Raw genomic sequence first — 12065 nt, 5'->3', positions numbered from 1 at the left:
AGGTTGAGTCTAGAGTGTCCATGTGGTCATCTAGGAGTGAACACCTATTTGGCCCCCTATCCGGCGGGCCTGTATCCATGGTGGTGTGTGTGTTTGTGTATGCTGTTTTTTATTATTTTTTTCTAACGATATGAGATTGGTTGAAAAGTATTGTATGATCTGCGGATGATGTCAAAGCGAAGCACGCAATACTATTGTTGTTATTATCGTTTTGTTTTTATGTTTAATTGCTTTCCAGTCCCCCACGTGGATTCCCTCACTGACAACAGCAACATTAAGGGGGAGTATCCTTTATTGCTTCTAGTATATGGAAACATGTTTTAAAGCAACTTTTAATTATTAATTTGGGAAAAAGTTAAACACCGCAACATCAGTATGAAAACATCGTTTTGAATGAAAAGAGGACTTGTTGTTGTTGTTGTAGCGATTTGGACACTCCCCGAAGGCCTTGCGTAGTGTTACCTATGTTGATGATCCTTTGCCGGATTCCGGTACGTTCCGGTAACAAGCACCATTAAGGTACTAGCCCGAACAGTTTGGGAACGATTTGGTATGACCACATGAAACTTTCTTGGCCATACCGTCCTCCCACCATCTTGATCCATAAGGAAATTGGGGTCGCCAATAGTATGACCACATGAAACCTTCTTGGTCATATCGCCCTCCCACCCCCTAGATCCATGATGAACTAGGGATCGCCAGAACCTCGGCTATTAAAGAAACAGGGTTCGCCATGGTTAGGTGAGGTTGACAATTGGGTTGGAGAAGCTATGAAATGGCAACCCCTTGAAAGGGTTTCGCTACACAACCCATTGAATCAATTTAGTATATTAGTTGCCTCCTATGACAGGCATACCTGCCGCGGGTATATTTTAAACCTCCTAGCTCGCTGCGGTAGAAGTGGACTAAACAGCTTTTACCGCTGTGCCGCCGATATAATTTTTAAAGGTATTCTATATTTTTTATCGAAATAACATGGAATATCTCATAATCGTGTTTGACCAGGAATGCAATTTATTTATTGGCTCAAACGAACTTGAATTTTTCGTAATTTCCATATAATTTTATAAAATTAGCAGACCCGGCAGACTTTGTCCTGCACTAAATTTGGTTTATCTGCATAAATTTAAAGAAGCTTTTTCCGTCTGACTCTGCCAACCACCCCCCACCCAACCCTCTCTGTTTCTTAATACTTTTTTTCACTCCTCCCTCTGCATTTATCATTCTCTGCGTTTATTTTTCCCTCTCCATCTTGTCCCTCACTTTTCGCTTCATCTATCCCTATCTCTCTATCTTCGTCTCACTCTATCTCTTTCTCAGTCTCGTTCTCCTTCCTTCTTTCCTCCTCTCTCTAGTTCTTCTCCATCTCTTATTGCCAGTCCCAGAAGGGGGTATGTATTTTGTTCAAGTCCCAGTCCAACTCACAGTCTCGGTCCCAGTCCCAGTCGGTCCCTGGTCCACTTCCCGGAAAACATGGCAAAGGGCTACGTAAATACCAAATTTCAGGCAAATCGAAGCATGAATAGAACTTGTTAGGATGGATGGGTCCCTGGTTCACTTTCCGGAAAACAACATCGTAAATACTCAGAGAATAAAGTTTCTTGGAAAGCCCTTTTTCGAAATCCTCCCAGACCTCAAGGATGTTAGGCCGGGAGAGCTTCTCAAATGCATAAACTCCACTGAACGGATGTAGGGGGACGGGGTTTCTCTGAAGCGCGTGAAAATGTTTATTAGTCTTCTTAGAACACCCTTTCATTGGTTAACTCACGAGTTTGTGGTATCAAAACGGCACATGAGTGCTAATTGGAGTCAATCGGGACTCGCCACTCCAACCAACTCAGAGAATTGCCAACTGAACTGGACATTTCATTTCGGACGTATCAATAAATAAATATGTATGTAGGTATTATCAATTCATGTATTTATTTCGGCTTCGTATGCATATTTATCCGTTTTGCCAGGTTGATGCAACTAAACCGAATATGGCATTAAAAATTATTTACTTTAAAGCTCCCATCAACAGCTTTCATTTGATATCCATATTGTACAAACATATTCTAAGGGTATCAGGGTCCACGTTTTGGCCTATATCTCGAGACCCTAGTCACCCAGCGGTACGAACAATTACCCTGTACTCTCTCATAAACAGCTATCATTTGATTTCCATAGTGTAAAAACACATTCTTGGGGTACTCGGGTCCACACTTTGGCCTATATCTCCAGGCCATAGTCACCCAGGGGTACGAAAAATATCCCGTATTGAAAAATTCATCAGTAGCTTGCAGTTGATATCCATATTTTACAAACACATCCTAGAGTTACACGGGTCCACGTTTTGGTCTATATCTCAAGAACCTAGGCACCTAGCAAGATAAAAGTATGTCTAGGGACTTCCCTGCTGCTACAACAAGTTACACGGGTCCACGTTTTGGTCTGTATCTCAAGATCCTAGCCACCTAGCAAGATAAACGTATGCCTAGGGACTTCCCTGGGAGAAACTACATAAGGATTTGCATTTTTGCCTTATTCCGTTGCGTAGCTTAGGCGCCATTACGTTACAACATAGACATTCGCATTTATAAATATAGATTATATAAAAGGGTTGTATAGCTGTAATTTCTACCTTCGATGGTTAATAAAACAGCAGAAACGTCCGGATTAATTAACTTAGTACTTTATTTTTCAGTCTTCAATCCAATAATGAACCGGAAGTCCACCACCTTCTCTTTCTTCCATTTTCTTTCCTTCACAGTGATGTATTTTTGCTAATTCAATTAATTAGTTGATATGGTTGCATTTATGATCTTACAGTTCGGTCAACCTGAAACTGTATCGACCTCGATACATTATCTTAATTTCTATTTACACTGTCGTATATTTCTTAATATGATACAATTCGCTATTTGTGTTCACTGTATTGACCTTGATACATTATAACTTAATTTCTATCTTCACTATCGTACATTTCTTAATCTAATACCTAATCTAATACAATTCGCTGTTTGTGTTCAGAGTTACAGCTCGACCAATCTGACACTGTAATCGCCAACTATATTTTGCAGTAATCTGCGTAATTGTATAATGTTGGCAGCAGGAGGGAAATCCACATTATTTTCAGTTAAAACCTTGACAATGTTACCTCGAGCATCCATTTTACAAAATAATTGTTTATGATAGTGCGCGAGGTTCGTTAACACACCTGAGATGTAATTTCTACCTTTGATGGTTAATAAAACAGCAGAAACGCCCGGATTAATTAACTTAGTACTTTATTTTTCAGTCTTTAATCCAATAATGAACCGGAAGTCCACCATCTCTTTATTTCATTTTCTTTCCTTCACAGTGATGTATTTTTGCTTATTCTATTAATTAGTTGACATGGTTGCATTTATGATCTTGCAATAGCAGACATTTATTAGGGGCGACATCTGACAAAATTATTTCCATCCATTCTGACTAAAAAATTTTTTTTTGCTATATATGAACACTAAGTCCGATTGAATAAAGGAACCTTTTTTGAGTGTTAGCTAAAATATTTTACGTATGTTTGTTTAATGGTGTGTTCAGTTTATACTTATATTTAAGAATTCATGAGCTTAACACCGGCTTATAATAATTGAATTTCAATTATTATGTTTTCTAAGAGAAACTGAAAAGAAAGAAACATTTACTGGCATATTGCGATGGACCCATTTCGGAAACCGCCAACGTAATCATCATCAGGCAATTTTGTAATGTTATCAAAGGTTTCACCGGGATTCGAACCATGAATCACATGGTGATAAATGCAGTAGCCTTTAACCACTAGGCTATCCTACTGGTATTTGTTTTCATGCTTAATTCAGTTTTTCTCATTTCTACACTAACAACACAATTGAGAAATTTTGTCTCTACATTAATTTGTGTGCCATGTAGATTTGTTTTTGTAAAGTTCTTCTTCGTTGCGAATGAGAAACTTTGTCAACTCGGGCTCAGTTGTACATATTTATGTATGTTTGTTTAATGGTGTGTTCAGTTTATACTTATATTTAAGAATTCATGAGCTTAACATAATTGAAATTCAATTATTATAAGCCGGTGTTAAGCTCATGAATTATTAAATATAAAATAATTTACATTTGCAAATTAAAAAAAAAAATTCGTAAATGATCCCTGAATCAGATCGAAAATAACAGTGAAAAAATTATTAAAATCGGTATAGCCGTTTTTCAGCTTTGAACATACTAACGCACACAAGTTCATTTATATATTAATATAAGTAATAGATTAGCGACAGCAATTTGCTAAAAAATTTACCGTCAATTTATTCTTCCTAGTGTATTTATGTGTATCGGGAATCGCAAGCCTGGGAAAAAAATTAAATAAACGAGTTTAAGTTTTGACATTTCTTGAAAAGCTTTTCTGGCTCCATTAAAAAAATTTATATATTTTTTAGGTCTTTGGAGGCGGAGGACAACAAATGTTGGATCATAATGTTAAGAAAATTCTCGAAAAAGGTTTTAGCGAAGAAGATGCTAAACAGGCCTTGCGCTCTACAAATAATAATCTAGAACGTGCTCTATATAATCTTAAAAGACGTGGAGAAATGAAACGAGTTGAAGATTTAGGTGGTAATGCGAAAAGTTCTCAAATCGGAATATTCACATCCGCTAAAACTAATAGAGGAGCACCAATACGAGAAATTGGATCTGGAAAACGTGGTGGATCTGCAGCAAAAGAAGAAGTAATTGTTGCAAAGCCAGCTGGCAATGTCTCTCTATTTGATTTTCTAACGGATAAATTACCTGTTGATGCATTATTGGATACGACTACAACGTCTGCAACAATACCAACTCAAACTACAGCTACATCAAATAATAGCTCTAATACTAACAAATCTAAGAAATTCGAAAAGAACAAAAAAGAATCTTTTAAAGGTCCGTCTTCTGATAGTACAAATATTTCAAGTGCTATGGAATATGGTTCACATGCTACGCGTTTTAGGTTTGAAAATAATATGTCGAGTAGTTTTGCTGCTAATCGTTCGTCTGGACCCATAAATGTTCGACAAAGGAGTGAACGTGGTGGTATCACTAGTCGTGGGGGTCGGAATAATAATGAAGGTGGTCGAAGCACAACACATTTCAATCCATTTAAAGACAATGCTAATGAAAATATTAATAGTGCAATACGTTCATCTGTTGGCCAATCCATAAATAATAATCAAAATCAAGGCCGTAATAGCCGCATTTCATACGAGCGTGGAAAAGTTTCTAATCCTACAATCGGGGATACAGTAGAAAATAAGACCAATGATCAAACGAGTAAACGCATTAATGAAAGAACACAACAACCGAAAAATATAGAAGGTGATGAACGTGCGGGTACTCAGAACGAACCCCGGAATCGCTTCACCAACAAACGTGATGGTAACAGTCGACGTCAAAACAATAAGGATGGTAACAAAAACATTAGTGCCATGAAAAATACCAGCAAGCAGAATTCGAATGACAATAATGGAAATATAATGAATAAATTGATCGATGCTACTTCTAAAATTAAATTATCTGATAAACGGCGTAGTGGAAATGAAGAAGCGCGCTCTCAAATTCAAAACTCTCAAAACAATATTGCTGGTCAGTTGCCCAACCAAATTGCGAATTCAGCACAATTCCGGAAGGGATATAAATACGATACAAGTAAAATTATTGGTTTTCAGAATAAGGAAACAAATGAATTTGCAATGTCTCTCTTAAAAAATGAAGGTTTGGGCGCACCGAACTCAACTTTAATTGGACAACATCAAGAGAAAAAGCCAGTGTCCCCAAGAACAAATAATCAAGGATTACAGCCAAACTTACAAATGTCTACTGATGATTATGTTACACCTGTATCAGCTCATCTACAACAAGCGCCATCCCAAATTAGTGGTTATGCTGCACCTACAAGTAACTATTTGATGCCCGATTTAACAACTGCACCTCGTATTGCGCCAATTCCAAGTCATTTCGGTATGGTACAAGGTGACGGCTGGAATTGGAAAGTCGGTGATTTATGTTTTGCCAAATACTGGGATGATGGTCGAGTAAGTTTAATTTTAAACATTTTTCGTATGTACAGCTCACAAATGCCGCAATTTAATTTTTTTACATAACAGCTGTAGTTTATTCCAAACAACTTCTAGATCGTTAAGTGTATCCCATCGTGTTAGGGGGCTTAGAATGTACCCGCGGTAGGTATGCCTGTCGTAAGAGGCGACTAAAAACCAAATTGATTCAATGGGTTGTGTAGCGCAACCTCTCTCGCATACCAGAAAAGTAATTTTTGTATACGATTAATCTTTTATTTTAACTTTTTTAGCAGTGAAGACCACAACATCTAAAGTTTTTAAAATTCATCAATGTTCCTTAAAGGTAGGATCCTCTTGTGTTCCATCCACCCGTCCTTTCACTTCTGGTATTCTCCAGCGTCGTATAAAAATCTTTCGCAATATGGGTGCTACTCTTCCAAAGTGGGCCAAGTTATTCATTGTGGACAAAGAACGGTTGCAAAATACTCAGTACCTCTTAAGAATCTCACTGAAAGGATTGGCTTAAACCCACTTCATGGTTATTACCAACGGTTTTTTCCCCGTATATAATACTGGACCTCTGAGCCCGCCTTGTCGGGCAGGTGGTCGTACGGCCAATATGAATGACTCTTTACCTAATTGTAATAAGGACGATGATAAGAGGAGGACTGAGTCGCAAGCCAAGGAGACAAATACGCATTAAGTGATGCGTCGGACTCGGGGAGCGAGAGTAGTGCTGATTCAATGAACTCCGTGTTGGAAAAGCATACAAATGAAAACGGAGTAGAAGATTGGAGAAGGGTACGGAGCAAAGGAAGTAAAAGAGCTCTTGCAGTACCGTGCAGCACTAAGAATTGTTCAACGCCTGGGAGCAGTGGTCGACTCAACAGAAGTGGAGATCGAGCACTTGGAATTGGCCCATGACGCGGTAGAAATACGTCCAAGGCAGTTCAAAAGGTTTGCTGTGAGAAACCCTCGGTTCTGCAACCGGCACGAGGAGGAAGAAGCGTCGAATGGCAGAATGAAGAGGCAACGTTCGGCGGAAGGCAACAAGCCTGCTTTCAAGAGGCAGAAAGGACCCAGTCTCAGAGCCGCGAGGCAGGGCAGTCGCATAGACAAGACAAGTAGGCCCAAAGCTGTAAGACAGATGGGCCCCAATAATGAGGTAGCAACTACCTTGAAAGCTGCGAGTCAGAGGGAAGTTCCAACTACGATAGTAGGAGATAAGCCAAAAGGAGATAACGCTAAGACTCCGGTGGCATAATGGTGTTAAAATGATGGCGTGCGACAACATAGCAAGCTTGCGGTGACTGGAAGAAGTGGTTCCAAACCTCCAAAGGCAAGGCACGAACGCGCGGTATGAGGTGGTGGATAAAGCTCAAATCCTTACGGTACCAAAAGTTAAGGCATGGATACCATGCGGGATGAAGTCGGAGGATACACCGCGACTTCTGCAGAATCAGAATCCGAACATACCGACACAGGATTGGAAGGTACTTACTGTATCTCGGCCTACGGAGGAAGGTCAGTTCTATATCTTCCAAATAAACAAGCAGGCGACTCAGGAAAACAAGTCCCGAGGATAAAAATCCTAACACGCTAGAAGTGGGCGAAGTCGAAAAGGACCTTAAAAGCATAAGAGAAAAGGAGAGGTGGAGGTAGCCGACGTCAACACGAGGGTGTTAGAAGACAACAGTTACGAGAGGCTGAAGGGGGCCTCCAATACTCTAAACCAAAAGGGCAAGAGGAGGATGACGACGTCACGACGAAGGTGCTGGAGGGGGACAAACAGCCCAATGGTGCTGCGAGTCCTACAGATAAACCTCCAACACAGTAAAGTGGCGTCGAGCGAACTCGTCCTAACCATTGAGGAGGGTTCGTTTGACGTGGCGCTGATCCAGGAGCTTTGGCTCTCATGAAATGTTTCTGGACTTAGCGCGCGCGGATTTGGCGTTTACTACGCGCAAACGGAAGGACGGGTGCGAGTTGTAGTAATGGTAAGGAAACAGCTGCATTCATATATGCTGCCTAATTACACTACTACTCGTAGTGGTGGCAGTTGAGCAAAAGAATAAGCAGGCATTTATCCTGCTACATGGCCGATGCTGCGGAGCTTCCACCGATGGAGGGCAAGAGGCTAGTACAGGACGAAGGGCGCAAAGGGCGGTTGGTCATAGGCGCGGCTGCAAATGGCACCACAATGCGTGGGGAGGAGCAGATACGAACGAGAGAGGCGAATCTCTATGTTGTTACACCCTGCAAACCAATTTGCAGATAGCCAAAAGGGGAAATGTCCCTACATACATTGGTCCAACATCCAGCAATGTTCTGGATATTACATTGAGCTCCGAACGTGATATATCAAGGTACAATTGGATTGTTCTTGATAGACCATCCTTCTGCGACCATGCGTATATCAGCTTAAGTATCCCCCTAAAGAGGGTAGAGAAGGAAGGAACCTTTAGAAACCCTAGGTCAACGAACTGGACTAAATTCCAGAAAGAGGTAGAAACGAACATGGTGGAGCGATGAGCTGAGTCTTCTAAGAAGACTGGTAAAAGAAATGTTTAAGCTAGCAAAGACCGCGGAAAGCGAAGCGTATCGGGACGAGTACAAGGATCTACAAGCGTGAAATTTCCAGGGCGAAGAGAATCTCATGGAAAAGTTTCTGTACGGACATAGAGTGCTCCAGCGAAACAGCACGGTTGAAAAAAGCCCTAGCAAGGGGAAGCATAGTCCAGGGACTAATAAAGAAAGAGAACGGGGAATGGTCACGAATCCCTTGAGGAGCGTTTCGATACACATTTCCCATCGGGAGATGGTTTAGAAGAGCCTGTCTGCTACTCACACTTCGATCACGGAGCGGGTAGTGCCGGGGTTGGTGACCGATACCAGGTGAGATGTTGGCGGATCAAATAGAAGAAACGACGTTCTGCACAATAAACGGAGACGCCTCCACACGTATGGTAGGAAGCTGTCACAGTTCGCCGAATATTTCAATCGTGAACACAGAACTCGCAAACTGCGCCAACTGGCAGCCGATGGTAACATTGGCATCCGACCGCCTGCCTATACTTATTTCGCTCGAGAGTTCCGCCGACTTCATCGTCACAGAAAAACGCACTTTCATTAACTTTAAAAAAGGAAAGTGGGACGAATACAAATCCTTTACAGACAACCACTTTGCTGCCCTCCATATCCCGACTGATGCACGCCAAGGGGAGCGTGCTTTCCGCAAAGTCATTGAATACGCCTCTGCTCGTTTCATTCCCGCCGGTAGAATTCCCGAAATTCGGCCCCACTTCCCGGCAGAGGCCGCAAGTTTAGCGAGAGAACGTGACCTTATAAGACAGCTCGATCGCGGCGACCCCCAAATAAGGGATATAAACCAACGCATCAGATTGCTTGTGGATGAACACAAACGGGCGAAATGGGAGGAGCACCTAAGCGGCTGTTACCTCTCTGCCGGTGTAGGTAAACTTTGGTCCACCGTAAAGTCCCTATCGAATCCGTCTAGGCACAATGACAAAGTTTCCATCGCCTTTGGCGATAAAGTGCTGTCAGATGCGAAAAAAATCGCGAACGCTTTCTGCCGACAATATAGTATAATGCATTCTACGGTAGACAAAGATGGATGGAGGACCAACAGACAAGCACATAAACATAATTTCAGCGCGTCACCAATTACCATCACCGCCAAAGAGGTTGAGGATGCCATCGGTCATGCTAAACCATCCAAAGCAGTGGGCCCAGACGGCATAGCCATGCCGATGCTTAAAAGCTTAGGGAAAGAGGGTTTCAAATATTTAGCACAAGTCTTCAACCTGTCTCTTTCCACCTTTGTCATACCCGAAAAATGGAAAATGGCCAAGGTGGTGCCGCTACTAAAGCCTGGGAAACCAGCTAACATAGGAGAGTCATATCGCCCGATATCTCTCCTATCGCCAATAGCCAAGACGCTTGAAGCCATTTTGCTCCCCTCCTTCAAAGCAAATTTGCAGCTAGCCTGCCATCAGCATGGCTTGAGAAAACTCCATAGCACCACCACCGCGCTAAATGCCATCAGCACCCAGATAAATTGCGGTTTAAATCAAAACCCCACCATAGAACAGTACTCGTTGCGCTAGACCTATCAAAAGCTTTTCATACGGTCAACTATGGCACGTTACTGCAAGACCTGGAAGGGTCTACCCTTCCCCCCATACCTTTAAAGGGGACCGCAAATTATCTGGGTGGTGGGCAGGCATCGGTGCAATTTAGAAATGAAACATCGAAACCAAGAAGAATTAAACAGGGGGCGCCACAGGGTGGTGTCCTATCCCCACTTTTGTTTAATTTCTACATATCTAAGCTACCTTCGCCACCAGAAGGAGTTACTATCGTTCCCTACGCCGATGACTGCACAATAATGGCCACAGGCCCAGGCCCGAAGATCGATGAGCTTTGCAACATAATAAACGGCTACCTCCCTGTTCTCTCCAGCTTTTTCGCCTAGCGAAACCTGGCATTATCACCGACTAAATCCTCCGCGACCTTATTTACAACACGGACGTCCCAAATGTCGACCATTTTGAACATCGACCACGATGGCACTACACTACCGACTGCCCTATACCCCAAAATCTTGGGTGTGACGTTTGATCAGGATCTGCATTTTGGCGAGCACGCAGCGGCAATTGTACCGAAAATCCAGAGCCGTAATAAAACCCCTTGCTGGCAGTACATGACAAAGAAACGCTGTTTACCACATACAACGCAAATGCCCAGCCGATTGCATGCTCCGCGTCCCCTATATGGTCGCCAAGCCTAAAAACTACCCACTGGAATAAGCTACAGGCCTGCCAAAATACTGCTCTCAGAACCGCCACGGGCTGTCTTCTTATGTCCCCAGAACACCATCTAGATAATGAGGCGAGAATACTCCCCATCAGGGAGAGAAATGAGATGCTAACCAAACAGTTCCTGTTGAATACCCAGAAACCTGGGCATCCTAACAGACATCTAATTGATGAGCCAACACCGCCTAGGGACTTAAGGAGTCATCTCCGTAAGCATTTTGAAGAAGTACGGCACCTGAGAACTCAGCCGTATGAAGCAAAAACACACATGCAGGTCCTTGGTGAACTCCACAAACAGGCGTCGGACCTTTATGCTAGGAATTGCCCGGTGAATCCAGTACTCAAAAAACAGTACCCAAAACTTGCGGAAGAGGAACGCATACTCCCCAGGGAAATGCGAGTCACTCTGGCTCAACTTCGTTCTGGATAAGACCATATCCAGAATCAACCCCGACATACCAAATGTATGCGCCGCTTGCAATGTGTCCCCTCATGACACCAACCATCTCTTTAATTGTAATGTGGAACCAACGCCTCTAACACCCCTTTCATTATGGTCCACCCCTGTTGAAACAGCAAGTTTCCTTGGACTCCCGTAAGAGGATATTGATGACAATTTGTGATCGGTCGCAGCTATTAGGTGGGGCGAAGCATTGCTACAACAACAACAATAACAACCGATACCAAGATCGAATGGGCAGTGAAGACGTTTTCTAAGTCCCCCAACGGGTTAGGGGGTTAGAATATACCCGCGGTAGGTATGCCTGTCGTAAGAGGCGACTAAAATATCAGATTCTGGGGGTTGTGTAGCGCAACCTTTTCAGGTTGCCAGCGCAATATATAACTTCTCCAAACCCAATTGTAAACCTCACCTATCCTCGGCGAATCCTGTTTCATTAAAGGCCGAGGCTCTGGCGACCCCGAACTCCTCATGGATCTAAGGCGTGGGAGGGCGGGATAGCCTAGAAGGTCGCATGTGGTCATAACAAATCGTTCCCAAGATGGTCGGGCTTGGTACCGGGTCTGCATCCGGCAAAGGACCATCAACTTGATAACACTCCCCAAGGCCTTGGGGAGTGTCCTTATCGCTACAACAACAACAACAACGAAATCAGAGGACAGGGGCACGCCGCAGAGAGGGGTGGGTATCACCTCTGCTGTGGGCGCTGGTCGTCAAC

At 42.8% G+C, this 12065-nt stretch overlaps 2 protein-coding genes across 7 annotated transcripts in view; one reads left to right on the top strand and one right to left on the bottom strand.

Annotated features, from left to right (window-relative positions):
* LOC137253063 (protein transport protein Sec24C-like) overlaps nt 1–12065 on the bottom strand; it is a 584014-nt gene that overhangs the window by 126776 nt on the left and 445173 nt on the right. The gene's annotated exons all lie outside the window — the stretch shown is intronic.
* Nucleotides 1–12065, top strand: part of Tdrd3 (Tudor domain containing 3) — a 106191-nt gene that overhangs the window by 73810 nt on the left and 20316 nt on the right. For 2 of the 3 annotated variants that reach the window (XM_067791053.1, XM_067791050.1), the window contains one exon: nt 4436–6064. In XM_067791053.1, the coding sequence (XP_067647154.1) occupies nt 4436–6064 (1629 nt within the window). The remainder of the gene's footprint in view (nt 1–4435; nt 6065–12065) is intronic. The other variant, XM_067791051.1, reaches the window with a different exon arrangement.

This window comes from Eurosta solidaginis, chromosome 5 (assembly GCF_040869045.1).
Source record: "Eurosta solidaginis isolate ZX-2024a chromosome 5, ASM4086904v1, whole genome shotgun sequence".
In the NCBI taxonomy this organism is placed as follows: domain Eukaryota; kingdom Metazoa; phylum Arthropoda; class Insecta; order Diptera; family Tephritidae; genus Eurosta; species Eurosta solidaginis.
This window is presented reverse-complemented; position numbering and strand designations above follow the sequence as displayed.